At 47.9% G+C, this 19,543-nt stretch overlaps 1 protein-coding gene across 3 annotated transcripts in view; it reads left to right on the plus strand.

Moving 5' to 3' along the window:
• Positions 1-19,543, plus strand: part of LOC121003535 (gastrula zinc finger protein XlCGF26.1-like) — a 1,829,815-nt gene that overhangs the window by 688,061 nt on the left and 1,122,211 nt on the right. For all 3 annotated transcript variants that reach the window (XM_040435433.1, XM_040435434.1, XM_040435435.1), the window contains exons 5-6: positions 396-457; positions 14,242-14,344. In XM_040435433.1, the coding sequence (XP_040291367.1) occupies positions 396-457; positions 14,242-14,344 (165 nt within the window). The remainder of the gene's footprint in view (positions 1-395; positions 458-14,241; positions 14,345-19,543) is intronic.

Here is a 19,543-nt window from a genome sequence, read left to right on the forward strand (position 1 = left end):
CTGAGCCCAATCACAGGGCCTCCACCTCACCCCCTGATACATGAGGAAATCAATAGAGAGAAGATCCTAGAACTCACCAGCAAGATGATTGAGCTGCTGACTGGAGAGGTGACACTGCTGGGAATGCTGGGACATTATACAGGAACGCTATGAAGGGATCTGGGTGATGACTATCATTGTGTTGTCAGGTTCCTATAAGGTGTCAGGATGTCACAGTCTATTTCTCCATGGAGGAGTGGGAGTATTTAGAAGGACACAAAGATCTGTACAAGGACGTCATGATGGTGGATCACCGGACCCTTACATCACCAGGTAATAGACATGACTAAATACACACGTCCTCTCATTATCTGTATGTAAGGGATGAATTCAGTCACTGGATGTGTTTATTACAGTTAAGGAAGAGATAAGAACACCGGAGAGATGTCCTAGTCCTCTTCTTCCTCAGGATGATCAGGTAGGTGGAGATAAAGTCTCATGAAATGTTCCCTATGACATGTAGAAGGCTTTGCAGATCTTGTTTCCAATCTTGTTTCATCCACCATTATTTTATTATTTATTATTAAAGCGCCATTCATTCCATAGAGCTGTACATATGATAAGCGGTGTTGTAGAAATATTAATAGTTGAAATCCGCTCTTATCAAACTTTGTGTAAGGACAGGCAAATCCCTCAACTGCAGTCAGAATCAGACACAGGTGTTACCATCTTGAGTTCTTCTGAGCAACTGCCCTGCTCCCGCCTAGTCTGTACACTTTTATCGTTTACTCACAAAAGGTGTAACAATAGAAAAGGGGCCCATCACCCGACCACTTACTTCATGTAACAAGGATGCAGGAAGTGATGACATAGGAAGACAAGACACCATCATTTAGAATAACATAGCCAGCTAAGGCTACTTTCACACCTGCGTTTAGGTGCGGATCCGTCTGGTATCTGCACAGACGGATCCGCACCTATAATGCAAACGCTTGTATCCATTTTTTTTTCATGATAATGCAAACTGATCCGTTTTGACTTCCATTCAAAGTCAATGGGAGGTGGATCCGTTTTCAATTGCACCATATTGTGTCAGTAAAAACGGATCCGTCCCCATTGACTTCCATTGTAAGTCAGGACGGATCCGTTTGGCTCAGTTTCGTCAGACGGACATCAAAACGCTACAATCAGCGTTTTGGTGTCCGCCTCCAGAGCGGAATGGAGGCTGAACGGAGGCAAACTGATGCATTCTGAATGGATCATTATCCATTCAGAATGCATTGGGGCTGAACTGATCCGTTTTGGGCCGCTTGTGAGAGCTTTGAAACGGATCTCACAGGCGGACCCAGAAACGCCAGTGTGAAAGTAGCCTAACAAACACGTGTATACAATAATCTACCATTACCACTGGAGTGAACTTTATCCAGCCTTGCTCAGTGATCAATGCTAAGATAAAGTTACTATGATCCTCATGCATGTTTATTTACAGGACAACGTCATTATCTCCAGCGGCTGATCAGGCGCACTAGAGACAACAAACACACGTTCCTTTCATATATTGTTCTCTTAACGAATGCATCCACGCCAAACCAATAAATCTGCGTCTTGCGCGGTGACCCTAGCCGGCGTCCATACATCAGCCAACAAAACACTGCTCTGCTGAACACATCAGTCTCCCCCGGCCCACAGCCCAGTGCTTAGCACATGGACCATTCGCCGACGGAGACCTCTGCGCCCGGCAGCTGTGTCTCCACATACACAGGAAGATATTCACTCCAGTGGTTTACCCTGACACTGAGAGACATGATGACAATACACAATATATTAGAAACACATCCTAATATAATTTCCACAACAGTCCCTCGTCTTTGTCATATGCTCCCCAGTGTCCCTCGACGAATCTCGATCTTCTTCTTTGAAAAAAACTGTCTTGTCTACGAAAAGTCCTGAATCCATAAAACAAAACAGATGATGGAAAACAGAAAGTCAATCTTGACACGTAGCTCAAAAACAAATCTTGACTCGGAGATTCTTTTCTTCGGGAGCTGACTCAGGAGGTGGTGTTTCGCGCTGGTCACCGACTGGTTTGGAATCCTCTGCATCTGGTCCATGGTTTGGTCTTCAGGGCATCTTGTCTATTCGGGTTTCGGTAACTCAGTCGATTAGACATCAGGAACATCTCACTCCGGCGTATAGAAGGAATGGAAACAAAAAAACATAAGTACATGTCCTATTTCCTTTCGCCCAGATCCAATAGAAAACCAGTGAGCCCCAAGACCTCCAAAGCTTTAAAAAGGATTCCAACCCTCACTAGTCATAGCTCCGTCTCTGCCCTGCTCCTGTCAGTATGGGCCTGACCATTGTCAATGGTGTCTGCTAGCTAGGCATAACCGTCAGCTAATTCACAGAAACCCTCCTTTGGACATTCTACTGTCGTTTCTCAGTGATCTCTCTCTCTCACTGCCTCAACGGTTTCATTGAACATCTCATCCACTATGGACGAGAAATTGTTCAATCGCTTCATAAGTCCAACTCCCCATCCCGTCCAGCCAGAAAACAAATCCCTTCCAGCTCTCCCTGCCCTTCTTACCTCTTTCCACACCATCAGTTTCTCCCAATCGGCTGCAACGTAAGATACAGGGACAAGCTTCACCAGGACACATGAACCTCTGGCATTAGGGGGAATTACCTTTTTATAAGCGGCTAACCCGCATAGGAAATAGTATTGACGCGTCAACTCCACACAAGAACTTATGACGGTCACGGGCTTCCAGTAATAACTGAATAAACTGAGGGATCGCTCCCTGAGTCTGAACGTTACACCCTTCTTTCCAGCAGATATAATCTGGTCTATGGGTGTTATTAAAGAGATCGGGGGGTTCATTAGTAAGGTTGACCATTATACCTTCCTCACAACTGGAGGATCCCACAAACTTATGCCCTTTACCACATCTACGGGCCGCCTAGCTGCCCGGACACCCATACAGGATTAACAAGCGAGAAGCAGGAGCCAGAGCTATCATTAAAACTATAGCTGATATTACCCTCTAGAAATGGAAAATCAGTGCTATCAACAAATATCTCCTTGTGGCCCTGGCTAGTTTTATGTGCGTTTCCCTCTCTAAAAATGAAACTAAACAAATAAACAAAAGTGATACTCTTCATTCTTTGACTTAGTTGAGCAGCTTCTTGCAGTGACCGGTGTGGATCCAGTTGTCTCGTCCCTCGAACTTCAGAGAGGTTAGCATCATCAGCAGCACCTGGAATGGCCCAAGATATCCCGTCCTCGGATGTTTCTTTAGCACGACCCAATCACCTGGTTGACTAGAATGAACACTGGTTATTGAGTCTGGGTCTGGGACAGACTCCTGAACCCGGTGGTGGATAACCCGTGGGGCTGCCTGGGGGCATACCTGATGGAATAAAGAGTTACAGCGGAACATTCAGGCCATGGATCGGCCGTGATTTTTACCTTCTTTGCAAAAATCTGACCCAAGTACCGTCAAAGAAAAGGCAGTCGTGATGGTTCTCAACGTAATTCCCTACTAGGTTAGAAAATTGATTGACAGTTGAGAGGTTAGAATGGTTAGTAAAAAGTTTGAAGATCGTGATTCGTCGAGGGACACTGGGGAGCATATGACAAAGAGGAGGGACTGTTGTGGAAATTTAAAATTTCCACAACAGCGGAATACATACATAATACAGACAATTGCACTAAGCATAAACAAGACGAGTTACAAACTGGTACGGAAGGAGAGAGGGCCCTGCCCGTGAGGCTTATAATCTACATGGTATGGGAGAAGGACACAGTAGGTGAGGGTGAAGTTGGTCATGGCGGTATAGAGACAGCAGGGTCACTGGTTGGAGGCTTGTCTGAAGAGGTGGGTTTTCAGATTTCTTTTGAAGGTTTCCACTGTAGGTGAGAGTCTGATATGTTGGAGTAGCGAGTTCCAGAGTGTGGGGGATGTCTTGGAGGCGATTGTGGGAAGTGGTGATAAGAGGAGAGAAGGAGGTCTTGAGAGGATTGGAGATTGCGTGTGGGGATGTATCGGAAAAGTAGCTCAGAGATGTAGGGAGGGGACAGGTTGTGGACAGCCTTGTATGTATTTGTTAGTATTTTGAACTGAATTAGCTGGGCATTGGGGAGCCAGTGAAGGGATTGGCAGAGGAGTAACAGGGTGAGAGGTGTATTAGTCGGGCAGCAGAGTTAAGGATAGATTGGAGGGTTGCGAGAGTGCTAGATGAAAGGCCACAGAGGAGAGTGTTGCAGTGGTCTAGGCGGGAGATGATGAGGGCATGTACAAGCATTTTCGCAGATTCAAAGTTAAGGATGCGGGAGTTGTTTTTGAGTTGGAGGCGGCAGGTGGTGGAAAGGGCTTGGATGTGCGGTCGGAAGGAGAGGGCAGAATCCAAGGTCACTCCAAGGCAGCGGACTTGGTTGACCAGGGAGAGTGTGCATCCAGTGATCGTGATAGATAGGTCTGTTGAGGGGGTTGAACTAGATGGTGGAAAGATGATGAATTCTGTTTTATCCATGTTAAGTTTTAGAAAGCGAGAGGAGAAGAAGGATGATATAGCAGATAGACATCGTGGGATTCTGGATAATAAGGTGGTGATGTTTGGACCAGAGAGATAGATTTGTGTGTCATCAGCATAACAGTGATACTGAAAGCCATGGGACTCTATGAGATGTCCCAAGCCAAAAGTGAAAATAGAGAAGAGCAGGGGTCCTAGGACAGAGCCTTGCGGGACACCAACAGAGAGGGCATAAGATGAGGGGGTGGTGTGAGAGTGGGAGACGCTAAACGTCCGGTCTGTGAGGTGTGATGTGATCCAGGAGAGGGCCAGGTCAGTGATGCTAAGAGATGAGTTTCCAACAGAAGGGAGTGGTTGACAGTGTCAAAGGCAGAGGACAGGTCAAGGAGAAGGAGGACAGAGTAATGTTTTTTGCTTCTGGCTGTTAGTACGTCATTGGTGACTTTGGTAAGGGCAGTCTCATTCGAGTGGTGGGGTCGGAAGCCAGATTTAGCCAGTCAAAGAGGGAGCAGGAGGAGAGGTGAGAGGACAGTTCCGAATGGACATGTTGTTCAAGTAACTTTGAGGCATACGGAAGAAGTGATATGTTGCGATAACTGGATAAAGAAGATGGGTCAAGTAAAGGCTTTTTAAGGATGGGTATAATGGTAGCATGTTTAAAAGCAGAGAGGAAGACACCAGAGGTTAGTGATAGGTTGAAGAGTTGAGTTAGGGCTGGGATAAACACTGTGGTGAGGTTAGGGATGAGGTGGGATGGGATTGGGTCAAGTGCACAGGTGGTGAGATGTGATCTGAAGAGTATAGTGGAGAGTTTTTCTTCTGTAATGGTGGAGGAGTGGGTTTTGGGAGAAGAGGACCGAGCAGTTGTGTAGAGGGTCTGTGGGGACTGTGTACTGAAGCTTTCTCTGATGTTGACTATCTTTTGTTTGAAGTATGTCACAAAGTCCTCAGCTGAGATGAGAGGAGAGGGTGGGGGCGCTGGGGTATGGAGAAGCGAGTTAAAAGGTTGTTTAGGGCAGCGGGCCAGGGAAGATATGAGAGATGAGAAGTAGGCGTGTTTTGCATCAGCGAGTGAGGATTTGAATATGAGGAGGGATTGCTTGTATGCAGTGAATTGATCTTTAGAATACGATTTCTTCCATCTCCGCTCAGCAGCCCTGGAAGCTTGTCTGAGTTTTTTGGTCAGGTTGGTGTGCCAGGGTTGTCTGTTGATTTTTCGGGTTTTGTTGTGTGTAAGGGGGGCAACAGTGTCCAGAGCTGAAATTATTGTGGTGTTATATATGGTGGTGGCAGCGTCTGGGTCTTGGAGGGAACAGATGGTAGAGAATGGCAGAAGAGAGTCAGAAAGCAAGTGAAAGTCGAGATTTTTGAGGTTCCTGCGGGGGTGTGTTAGTGTGTGGACCGGGGGAGCAGCAGAAGAGACCAATGAAGAGAAGGGGAGTAGGTTGTGGTCGGATAGGGGGAGAGGCAAATTAGAAAGGTTAGATAGGATGAGATCTAGAGTGTGACCATCTCTGTGAGTGGGAGCTGAAGACCACTGTGAGAGGCCAAAGGAGGAAGAGAGTGATAGGAGTTTAGAGGCGGCTGAGTGGCAGGTGTCAATAGGGATGTTGAAGTCACCCATGATAATAGTGGGGATGTCAGCAGAAAGAAACTGTGTAGTAGCCAGGTGTTAAAGTGGTCAAGAAAGATGGTTGCTGGGCCTGGGGGGGCTGTAAATGATGGCTACTTGGAGATTGGAGGGAGAATAGATGCGAACAGAGTGTACTTGAAATGAGGTGAGCGTAATAGTGGGTGGCAGTGGAGTTGGGCTGTAGGAGCAGGTGTCTGATAGGAGAAGACCAACTCCTCCACCATGTTTGCAGTCGGGGCGGGGTGTGTGCGTTAAATGAAATCCACTATATGAGAGTGCAGCAGGGGAGGTGGTGTCAGAGGGTGTCAGCCATGTTTCTGTGAGACCCAGAAAGGAAAGTTTTCGAGAGATGAAAAGATCATGAATGTAGGACCATTTGTTACAGACAGACTGTGCATTCCATAATGCTCCTGCAAGAGGAACCAAAGGAGCAGGAGTCAGAGGAATGGTTATTAGGTTTAAGCAGTTGCAGAAATTTGTAGAAGGAGATTTGTACTGGAACATGGAGGCGATAGTGGGGATTTGCTGAGGGGGGCCTGGATTTGGAGAGATATCACCAGCAGTAAGGAGAATCAGAGAAAATGATAATAGATGAGAATAAGAGAGAGCATGAGGTATCTGTGTGTGTTTGGCAACGTAAAACACTTCCTTCCCAAACAGGTTTGTGCAAGCGTTCAGGTGAGAAGGTAACATAGAGGGAGAGATGAATAGTTCCTTGCTGAGTGAAAGGATGTGGGGGTATTTCAGGAGGTTTTGGAAAAGTGGGAAGAGTAAGATAAAAAAGAGAAACATTGTTTGCATTAACTATGTTTGTAATCACCTGTGGTCCCCTTCTGGTTCAATTCTGGTATAATTCAGTATGTGCACTTGAAAGATGTTGCATTGAAAAGACCTAGATTTATACCACTCAGTGTTCAATCAGGTGTGACCAAGAGGGGAGGGGGTTACATTTGGCCTAATCCAGGGAGGACCATATACAGGGGTGAAATAGTCAATGTAAACAAATACTTCATAAATCCAGCAGGGAAACAGACATTAAAAGTTCAATGTGGACATACCAGGGAATGAGAAGGAAAGATGAGAGGTGTGGACAATATCAGACTGTGGAAAAGCTGGGTGCAGCAGTTGGCTTCAATGTAGACATACATGTAGAGGAGAGAATTGGGTGATGGTTAGTAGGCAGTGATGACAAAGTGGATTCCATAAACCTAATATTACATCCTGGTATTATTCGGTATGTGCACTTAAAGAGTTGCATTTGAAAGATGTTACATTGAAAAGACCAAGCATTATATGTTTTATGTTGCATAATGAGTAGTTTTGATCGAGCACTAGTTCGAGTCTCCTCCCCGCACGTTTCTTGGCTGCTATGCAGCCGATAAACGTGTAGATAAGTACTGCCCTCACTGTAATGCCGTAGCCATGTTGGCTGCTGGCATTACAGTGATTGGCTGGCCGTAAGGCGTCATCGGGTACTATATAGCACCCGATGTCGCATGTTCAGCTCATTCATAGTCAGGGAGAGCTGAGCAAAAACTTTACATAGACACAAAAGTCCTATTAAGGACTATTGTGTGTGTGACAGCAGCAATATATGTTTGTAGAGCAACCTGCGCTAAATTGATTAGTCTTAGGGCTCATGCACACGACCGTATGCCCTCCGAGACATACGGTCCGTGAGCGGGCCATATGTCCCGGAGCAGCATACATCGTGCGCACGGGAGCACACATCATCATAGGTTACTATGATGCTGTGCGAATTGGGCCGCCCGCGGGGCTATTGTCCCGCACTCATAATATCATATGAGTGCGGGACAGTAGTCCCGCGGGCGGCCCAATGCGCACAGCATCATAGTAACCTATGATGCTTTGCGCTCCCGTGCGCACGATATATGCCACTCCGGGACATATGGCCTGCTTACGGACCGTATGTCTCGGAGGGCATACGGTCGTGTGCATGAGCCCTTAGGGAGAGCTGTGCATAGGAAGGGACAGACAGTGTAGAAAGTGTTATAGGAAGATTTGTATTAGAAAAACTTTTTAGAGACCCAAAAGTCCTTTAAAGGACTATTGTGTATGACAGCAGCAATATATATTTTTAGTGCATCCTGCGCTAAATAGCATCTAATAGGCCGCTGCGGACAGTTAAATTATCCCCGACACTTCTAAAAAATATCTGTGACCTCCAGTTTACTTTTTCAATAGACGGTGTACGCTGTGGACAGTGAGATTAGCTGCGCCACATCTCCAGTGTAAAGTGTGCGCATCCCAAAAATATCTGTGACATCCAGTTTACTTTTTTAATTTTTTTTTATCTGTGACATACAGTGTACTTTTACGTAGACCCTTTGGACAGTGACATTACCAGTGCTACCTCTCCTGTGTAACGTTTCCTCATCCCAAATACCTGTGACATTCCCTGTAATTTTTTATTAGCCGCTAGTGACAGCATTGACATTATCTGCGGGATATCTCCTGTGTATGTGTGACATACTTTCAAGCATATATCACATTTAAAATGAAGAAGGCAAGCAGTAAGGGGCGGGGAAGAGCCGTGATGCTGATGGTGCATGCAGAGGCCGTGGCCCTGGGCCAGAGCACAAGAAAAACTGTCATCCGTGATACCTAGCTTCATGTCCCAGTTTGCAGGGCGGGCTAGGTCACCACTCTTGATGTCAGACCAGTGCGACCAGGTGGTCAGTTGGATTGCAGCAGATAATGCTTCCAGTCGGTTAAGCCCCACCCTGTCATCCAACAAGTCCAGTCTTGATACTCCTTCCTCTGGCCAAACAAGTGATCCCACACTCTGATATTCCAAGGACCTCTTTTCCTCGCCATTCCTTGATTTGGCCCTTTCGCCATGCACGCTTGAAGAGGGACAGATCTTGTGCCCTGATTCCCAAACTCTTGAGCATCAACAGTCACGAGAAGATGAACGGTGGGGAACTGCAATTACAGTTCAATGAGGTGGATGATGATGAGACACAGTTGCCAATAACTCAACAGCAATTACTGTTTCAAGAGGTTGATGAAGAGGATGAGACACAGTTGTCAATCACTGAAGTTGTGGTTAGATTAACAAGTCAGGAGGATGAGCAGAGTGAGGAAGTGGAAGAGGAGGTGGTGGACGATGAAGTCACTGACCCAACCTGGCAAGGTGGAAAGCCGAGCGAGGACAGCAGTACAGAGGGGGAGGGATCTGCAGCACCGCCACAGGCTTGAAGAGGCAGTGGGGTGGCAAAAGGGAGAAGGCGGGCCACACTAAACAGGCCAGCAACTGGTTCCCGGAGCACCCCCATGTGGAAATCTCCCTTGCCAAGGGGTATGCGTTCCGCAGTATGGCGCTTTTTTCAGGAAAGTTGGGACGACAAAAGAATAGTAGTTTGCAACCTGTGCCATACCAAAATGAAACAGTGCGTGAACACTAGCAACCTCACCACCACCGGCATGATCTGCCACATGGCATCCAAGTACCGTAATAAGTGGGACGAACTCCTGGGTCCGCAATCTGTGTCTGCAGGTCACACCACTGCCTCCTCTTACCCTGTGTTACGTGCTGGACAATACCCTGTCGAAGGCGCAGGCTGGGATGCCTCCCGCCTTGCACCTGGAGCTTCGTAAGCACCATCAGCGACCACATCCACTTCCGTGTCCCAGCACAACATCTAAATGTTTTTAACCCCAGGCCTTTTAACGCAAGCGCAAATACCCAGCCACCCACCCACAGGCCATAGCACTAAATGCGCAGCTTTCCAAATTACTGGCCCTGGAAATGTTGCCATTTAGGCTTGTGAACACTGAGGCCTTCCACAGTCTGATGTCTGCGGCCGTCCCGCGTTACGCAGTTCCCAGCCGCCACTATTTTTCAAGGTGTGCCGTGCTCGCCTTACACCAACATGTGTTCCGTAACATCACATGTGCCCTGACCAACACAGTTACTGGGAAGGTCCACTTAACCACGGACACATGGACAAGTGCATTCGGCCAGGGACGCTACATTTCCCTGACTGCACACTGGGTGAATGTTGTGGAGGCCGGAAGCGATTCGTACCCTGGATTGGCACAGGTGCTACCGACGCCAAGGATTGCGGGCCCTACGTCGATTAGGGTTTCTGCCAGCACCTACGTTAGTGGCTCCAACCCCAACTTCTCTTCCTCCGCCTTGTCCTCCACTACCACCTCCGAATTATCCGTGTGCAGCACCAGTCAGCCATCAGTCGGTAGCTGGAAGCAGTGTAGCACACGCCGTACTGAAGCTGATATGCTTAGGGGACAAACAGCACACTGCCGCAGAGCTCTGGCAGGGGATAAGAGACCAGACTGAGCTGTGGCTCTCGCCACTCAACCTGCAACCAGGCATGATTGTGTCTGATAATATCCGTAACTTAGTGGCGGCTTTGGAGCTCGGCAAGCTCACACACATCCCATCCACATGTTGGCCAGGCTTTGTGAGCAGCAGAGGGCAGTATTGGAATACCAGCTGCAACATGGCCGTCACCTTTCCAGTCAGCTTCCGCTATTCACAAGTGAGGAGTTGGCATGGATGTCTGACCTCTGTGAAGTTTTAAGAAACTTTGAGGGATCAACACAGATGGTGAGCGGCGATAACGCTATTATCAGCGTAACCATCCCACTTCTGTGTCTACTCAAACGCTCGCTGCTCACAATTAAGGACAATACTTTGCATGTGGAAGAGGTGGAAATGGGGGAAGGCATTACACAGGGTGATAGCCAGACCACCCTCAGTTCGTCTTCTCAGCGCAAATTGGACGATGAAGAGGAGGAGGAGCAGGAGACGGTTGCCTCCGTTACAGAGGGTAGTACCCATGGAAGTTTAATTCCCTCTGTTCAGCGTGGGTGGGCAGAAGAGGATGAGGAGATTGAGAGTGATCCTCCTGATGACGACAGCGAAGTCTTGCTTTCTCGACGCCCGCTACAAAGAGAACTTCTCATCTCTCATTCCTCTGGTGGAGAGGACGAGCAAAACGGTGCAATACCAGAAGATCCTTGTTGAAAAATTGCTCCAAAAATTTCCATCTGACAACGCTGGCGGCAGAGTCCGTAGTTCCTTGGCCAACCAAGGAGGGGAGACAAGGGGAACACACAGCAGTTCCAACAGAAGCAAGGCAACACTCTCTAAAGCCTGGGACAGTTTCATGACACCCCGCCAGCACCATCACTCTGATGCGCGGCCTAGTGTCACAAGGAGGGAAACATTTTGGAAGATGGTGAAGGAGTACATAGCAAACTGTGTCAGCGTCCTCAGTGATCCCTCAGTGCCTTACAACTACTGGGTGTCCAAGCTGTACACGTGGCACGAACTTTGGAGGTGCTGGACTGCCCTGCTGCCAGCGTTTTGTCTGAGCGGGTATTTAGTGCTGCTGGTGGCATTATAACAGATAAGCGTATCTGCCTGTTAACTTAAAATGCTGACAGGTTGACTCTTATAAAAATGAACAAGGACTGGATTGACCATGACTTCTCGACTCCACCAGAGGAAAGCTGATGAACATAAAGGCACTTTAAATGTGTTGTTTATAATGTACTGAATACATTGTATTCCCATGCACCCCTTCCACCACAAAGAAGGGTATATGGTTGAATCCTCCTTTTCTCATCCTCCTCCTCCTCTTCCATCATATGAACATGCTTATTCATCGCATATATGCCCTTCGCATATAATGTTTTACAGGGTCAGCTCACCTGCAGGTCCTCGCATATAATTTTTTTAGAGGGTCAGCTCACCAGCAGGCCCTCACCTACAATCTTTTACAAGGTCAGCTAACCTGCAGGCCCTTGCATATAATGTTTTCAGGGTCAGCTCACCAGCAGGCCCGCACCTAAAATGTTTTACAGGGTCAGCTCACCTTCAGACCCTTGCATATAATTTTTTAGAGGGTCAGCTCGCCAGCAGGCCCTCGCATATAATATTTTACAGGGTCAGCTCACCAGCAGCCTGCACCTAAAATCATTTACAGGGTCAGCTCACCACAGTCACCAAAGCGGCAGCAGGCCCTCGCCCATAATGTTTTAGATGGTCAGCTCAGCAGCAGGCCCTCACCCCTAATGTTTTAGAGGGTCACCAGCAGGCCATCAATCATAATTTTTCAAGGGTGTGTATAATGCCCTCCTTTATGTGTAACAAAAGGTGTATTTGAGTGCCGGTTCCTTGTAATTTTTGGCAGGCCTTTCACTTAGTGCATAGGCTTTATAAGTGTAGGAGTCCCACTACCTGAACTATTGTACCACATTGAGAATGAGGCCCTCCTTTATGTGATATATAGGTTGTATCGGAGTGCCTCTTGGCAGCACTTGCACTTTATATACAAGTAAATATACAGGAAAGAATGTTTCCTAACAATTTTTTCTCTAAAATCGATTTTATCTTTGGTTTTGTGCGTACTATTGTCAGTCTGTAAAAGTGGCGTACTACTCGGACCTGGCAGCGACCTGGGAGTCCAAGATGCATCCAGACATCCTCCCCATGCTGTTCCTGAACCATTTTGGTGGTGTATCCATTAATTTCTTAACTTTTCCTAAGAACCAGGCACCCTCTCTTTTCAGAGCAGGGGGTGTCTGGTTTAATGCTCGGATTCTCCCATTGACTTCCATTATACTCGGGTGCAACCATAATTGAGTTGTGCCCAAATTTTCTGCTTTTGTCTGTCTTACACTGCATCTATAGATATCTAAGAGGCTACTCCCTTCCTATAGCCTGCCCTGCCTGGGAATTTCACAAAGAGATGCAACATTCACTGAGAAGGGAGTTCTGTTGATGATGATCAGTTCTCACCTCTCCTGTGTTCTCTCCTGTCCCTTATACTATAAACTGTGATATGCAGGGTGCCCACAGTCCTGGGGCGGCCAGCAAGGGCAACAGGTGCACAAACAATGTAATATTATACAGTACAGACCAAAAGTTTGGACACACCTTCTCATTCAAAGAGTTTTCTTCATTATTATGACTATGAAGGCATCAAAACCTATGAATTAACACATGTGGAAATATATACTTAACAAACAAGTGTGAAACAACTGAAAATATGTCATATTCTAGGTTCTTCAAAGTAGCCACCTTTTGCTTTGATTACTGCTTTGCACACTCTTGGCATTCTCTTGATGAGCTTCAAGAGGTAGTCACCTGAAATGGTCTTCCAACAGTCTTGAAGGAGTTCCCAGAGATGCTTAGCACTTGTTGGCCCTTTTGCCTTCACTCTGCGGTCCAACTCACCCCAAACCATCTCGATTGGGTTCAGGTCTGGTGACTGTGGAGGCCAGGTCATCTGGCGCTGCACCCCATCACTCTCCTTCATGGTCAAATAGCCCTTACTTTCAAAGTTTTCCCAATTTTTCGGCTGACTGACTGACCTTCATTTCTTAAAGTAATGATGGCCACTCGTTTTTCTTTACTTAGCTGATTTTTTCTTGCCATAATACAAATTCTAACAGTCTATTCAGTAGGACTATCAGATGTGTATCCACCTGACTTCTCCTCAACGCAACTGATGGTCCCAACCCCATTTATAAGGCAAGAAATCCCACTTATTAAACCTGACAGGGCACACCTGTGAAGTGAAAACCATTTCAGGGGACTACCTCTTGAAGCTCATCAAGAGAATGCCAAGAGTGTGCAAAGCAGTAATTAAAGCAAAAGGTGGCTACTTTGAAGAACCTAGAATATGACATATTTTCAGTTGTTTCACACTTGTTTGTTATGTATATAATTCCACATGTGTTAATTCATAGTTTTGATGCCTTCAGTGTGAATCTACAATTTTCATAGTCATGAAAATAAAGAAAACTCTTTGAATGAGAAGGTGTGTCCAAACTTTTGGTCTGTACTGTACATACACACAATTTAATGTTACTGATGGAATATAAGGGCTAATTTCCCTGCATTGCAAACTTCTGGTTGGATTAAAGAAGCAATCAGATTGGATTCATACAGGAGACCTGCAGATATTTGGGTCAGATAAGTCCTGTTCTCTGGTAATATTTGTTCAGCATTCTAATTACTGATCTTCTCTGTCATATAAAACCTTCCACTCGACTTCTCCAACCGTCTGATGACTTCTACAATATTTGTTTCACAGCTTTCGAATCCGGGTGAAGATTTGAACAATATTAATCCTACAGAGACATATGTGAGGGGTGATGACAAGAGTATAGAGGACATTCCTACAGATAACCGCCCAGGTGAGTAGTGACCACTAAGTAAGGCAGAGAAGACCCACAGATTCTACTCCTTCACTGGATACTACAATTTTATGTTAAATCTTTAGGTTCTGTCTTAGTTTTTTTTCAGCATTATATTTATCGATTCAGTTAAAAATTAAATTAAATATGAATGAAAATGTGATAGAGTTATAGGTGATTGGTCATATGGGCGCCGCTTAGTCTGATTCAGTTGAATGGGTCTGAGCTGCAATGCAAAGCACAGCCACTATCTACTAGACGGTGCTGTGCATGGTAAGGTGTGAGGAGGCCACGGCGTGCACTGGAGCTCTGGCGAGCCTTGAAGCTTCCTCAGACAGCTAAATGGCGGGATGCAGGGAGTCGGACCCCCCACTAATCTAATATTGATGACCTATGCACAGAAAAATCTTGGAGAAGCCCTTTAATGATTTGCAAATGATAAAAAGTGGAAAGATTGTATATAAAACAACTTTCTTTTAATCTGGCTTTTATGTCCCTCCTATATGCCACAGACTGAAGCTGGGTGCTAGTTCCTCTATTATGATAACCTCACGGCTTGTCATTCCCGGCATTACTTATCAAAATGGAAATTGCATGTCCCTTCTGCACTCTTTGGATATCAACAAGTTTTGTTTTAAAAAAACATGTCACTGTAAGGAAGATGGATTATTATTTACTGGCAGCCCTAATTGTCAGTAAATGATTGCCTAGGGACCGATAGCTAGTGGTACCCTATCAGTTCAGGACGGAGTTGTTGCAGGTTGCGCATGAGATTCCGATGGCTGGACACCTAGGGATTGCTAAGACAAGGGCCAGATTAGCCCAGCATTTCTACTGGCCAAAGATGGGGGCTGATGTGGTTGCCTACTGCCGTTCATGTGACACCTGCCAGCGGGTGGGAAAGGCGCCCCAAAGCCCCACTGGTAACACTGCCCATAATTGAAGAGCCTTTCAGGAGGGTGACTGGATCTGATTGGACCGCTGTCCATTTCCAACAGCGCCGGGAAACTCTTCATATTGACGGTAGTAGACTATGCCACCCGGTACCCGGAGGCAGTAGCCTTGTCATTTATTCGGGCCAACAAGGTGGCCACTGCCTTGCTGGAGATTTTCTCCAGAGTGGGCTTTCCCCAGGAAATGCTCACCGACCGGGGAACCCAGTTCATGTCGCAATTGATGGAGTCCCTCTGTATGCAAACACAGGTGCAACATCTGGTGACTAGCCCGTACCACCCACCGACAAACGGCCTGTGTGAACGGTTTAATGGCACCTTAAAGCAGATGCTTAAGTTGTTGGTCGACTTCCACAGGTGTGACTGGGAGCGGTACCTCCCACATCTACTGTTTGCCTACCGAGAGGTCCCACAGGCCTCCACGGGGTTCTCCCTCTTCGAGCTCCTGTACGGGCGACGTGTGCGGGGGCCCCTGGCTCTGGTGAAAGAGGCCTGGTAGGGAAATGTAGCTACCCTGGAGTGTCGGTCATCGAGTATGTCATGTGCTTCTGGAACAAGATGCAGCCCTTGTCGCAGCTGGTGCACGATAATATGGAGCGGGCCCAAGCCGACCAGAAGAGATGGTATGACCAGAACGCTTGTAAGAGGACCTACCAGGTGGGTCAAAAGGTATGGGTACTGGTCCCCGTACCTCAGGACAAGCTTCAGGTGGCCTGGCAAGGCCCATACCTCGTGCATCAGCGCCTCAATGCCGTGACGTACCTGGTCACCCTGGACCATGCCCGAGGAAGGCAAAAGGCCTTCCACGTGAACATGATGAAGGCCCTTCATGAGAGGGAGGCATGTGCCCTCCCTGTCTGCAACCTCTCCGAAGAGGGGGTGGAGGAAACCCTCCTGGATATGCTCGCCCAGGTGAAGGCAGGTGGGTCCATCGAGGTTGTGGAGGTGGGCCAACAGTTCTTGAAGGACCAATGGTCCCAGCTATGGGCCACCCTTCACCCCTTCCGGGAGTTGTTCAGCAACAAGCCCGGAAGGACGGAGTTGGCCGTCCATCACGTGGACACTAGGGATCACCCCCAATCTGGCGTTCAGCATATCGGGTTTCCTTGGAGGTGCAGCAGCACATGCACCAGGAGATTGACGAGATGTTGAAGCTGTGGGTCATCCAGGCATCCAACAGCGCTTGGGCCTCGCCTGTGGTCCTCGTCCCAAAGAAGGACCGGACCACCCGGTTCTGCGTGGACTAAAGGGGACTCGACGCTGTCTCGGTCACCGATGCGTACTCTATGCCACGCATCGATCACCTGCTCGATCAGTTGGCCAGGGCCCGGTACCTGACCATCATGGATCTGAGTCGGGGGTCCTGGCAGATTCCCCTGACACAGGAGGCACGGAAACGCTCTGCCTTTATCACCCCCTTTGGATTGTACAAATTCACGGTGATGCCGTTCAGCATGAAGAATGCCCCTGCCACTTTTCAGCGGATGGTCAACACGCTGCTTAAGGGACTTGAAGAGTACGCGGCCACGTACCTGGATGACATTGCCTTCTTCAGTACCACATGGGAGGATCACCTACAGCACCTGACGCAGGTGCTGGGGCGGATCCACCAGGCAGGCTTGACCATCAAGCCGGAAAAGTGCCAGCTGGGCATGAGCGAGGTCCACTACCTAGGGCACCGGGTAGGCGGGGGGACCCTTAAGCCAGGCCAGGGAAAGTGGATGCTATCGCATCCTGGCCCACCCCCAGGACCAAGAAACAGGTGATGTCCTTCCTGGGCACCACCGGGTACTATAGGAGGTTTGTCCCCCACTATAGTAGCCTGGCGAAGCCCTTGACAGACCTCACCAAGAAGAAGCTGCCCTCCGCAGTCAATTGGACAAACGACTGCGAGACGGCCTTCCGGGCGCTGAAGGCCGCCCTCTCGAGCTTCCCTGTACTACAGGCAGCCGACTTCATGCGGTCGTTTATAGTACAGACCAACGCCAGTGATTTTAGCCTCGGTGCCGTACTCAGCCAGGTTGGCACTACGGGCCAGGAACACCCCGTTCTGTACCTGAGTCGGAAGCTTCTGCCGAGGGAGATGGAGTACTCCACAATGGAGAAGGAGTGCCTGGCAATTTTCTGGGCACTGCATCGGTTGCAGCCGTATTTATACGGATGCTGCTTCACTGTGGAGACCGACCACAACCCCCTCAGCTGGTTACACACCGTATCCGGGATGAATGGGAGGCTGCTACGCTGGAGCCTAGCTCTTCAGCAGTATCACTTGACCATTCGCCACAAAAAGGGCCGTGACCACGGGAACGCCGATGGGCTATCCAGGCAAGGAGAGGGTGCGGATGGGCGCACAGGGGAACACAGGAATGTGCTGCCCCCTGGCGCCCTCTAAAAGGGGGAGGTGTGAGAAGAATGGATTATTATTTACTGGCAGCCCTAATTGTCATTTGATTCACCTTTTGGCATGTACATCAGTGTACATGCAAAATAAGTTCCCACCCCCCAGCCATCTATTTGTCAGCTGGCAAGGAAGAAAGCCCCAGGGGTCCAGGCTTCAAGGAGGAGAATGTCACACCTGATGCTCCTGATGAAGGGGATCCCAGTGACCCCGAAACGCGTTGAGCCTACTCCTACCCCTACCCTGTGCTAACACAATAAAAAGAAAATAACCAGAAGTTCCAAGTGTGACTGCCGTTATTTCCGGACGATCTTACAGGCGATCCAGGCGCAGGAGGAAGCAGAGTGGGTGTTATGTGCTTTATCCCACCCTGCCCCTCCTGGGTGAAGTGAGTTTTTACTACAAAATACCTTTTTTATTCTCATTGTGATTTTAATCAACTAGCATTACTGTTTTAATTAAGGTTTTTTGCACGTTTTTACAAACGTTGTGTTTTTAAACCACTATATCAAAGTCACCACTCAATTGACCATTTTTATCGCCAGCAGGCTATTACTTTTGAGGTTATTGGCGCCCGATACAGGTCTATTTTTTCTTACGTTTTTTTCCCTATACTCACAATATGTCCATTTCAGGCTTTCCCCTGTCTGGACACTAGACCTGTGGCTGCCTATCACCTCTCCAGTAATCAAACACACCCGTATTACACCCGAATTTTAAACCATTTACTAACGGTCCTTCCCTTTGGCGCCCTGCCTGGATATCCCAGACTCTTTTTACCTTAAGGAGTCTGTGACTAATCCCCTCTTTTTTTCCCCTCGTATCTCTGTCTTACACCTCAATCAGCCAGTTTGGAGGCAAGTGAAATCCTGCAGGAAATCCTCCCAGCAGGAGGTATCGGCCCTTGCCAGGATCAAGGATACCTTCCAGACATGATGGCACCTACATTTCATAAGGAATTATGAATCGCCCGGCCATCACAGGCGCAAACCAGATACATATTTGTGTCCTGGTGGCCACGATGTAGGTGACCATGGTCTTTGTTTGATGGGGAGATGTCAGGGAAGGGAGATATCCATATCTCCCCACAGAAACCAAATACCGGTACCATGTTTGTACTCTAGTTGTAGCCGGAACCCAGTCGGATCAATTGGGCCCGAAACCATCTTCCTGCAACATTCTGGTCTGGGGCTATGAGCCCTATGGGTCATTTGCTCCCAGCACCAAAGAAGGAGGGGTGGACCCTACCCATAGGCGGGGAGGGGAGCGGCCGGCTACAGGTCATAAGCCCATGCAAGCCAGAGGGTGGTGTCTTTCTCTGAAAGGGGGTCACATCGTGCAAATGTGTTTGGAGAGACCTGGAAACCGCTGACATCAATGCCCCCCATGTGACTGAAGCTAAGGACTATTCCACCATCATAGAACTTTCAACTACCCGGTAACTGACTTTTTTGCTCTGCTTAACCCTGTTGTACCCATATAACCTGTATCTGTAACCTCAGACCACTGTATATATTCTCTGTGTTTATTGTGTTATATCTAGTGTGCCCTTACGGCGATTAAATATATAATTTAATCTTGTGCTGTCTTGTATCTCGATCACGAATCCCCACGTCCGTGTTTTGGCCTAGTTATAAGCTACCGCGGGTTGGTTTCTCACCCTATATAATCCCGTTATCGGACCGGGGTTATATCAAACGAGAAGCTGGTGGCAGATTATCCGAGCTGAGACAGTGCTGTTTTCACTGCGGCCGTGGAAAGGCTCTCTCAGCTTGATGCCTCTCTGTGCCAGCGTGGACAGGAGGTGTATGTGTAAACTGTATCAAACTGACCTTATCTGCTCCTCTG

This window comes from Bufo bufo, chromosome 6 (genome assembly GCF_905171765.1).
Source record: "Bufo bufo chromosome 6, aBufBuf1.1, whole genome shotgun sequence".
Lineage (NCBI taxonomy): Eukaryota > Metazoa > Chordata > Amphibia > Anura > Bufonidae > Bufo > Bufo bufo.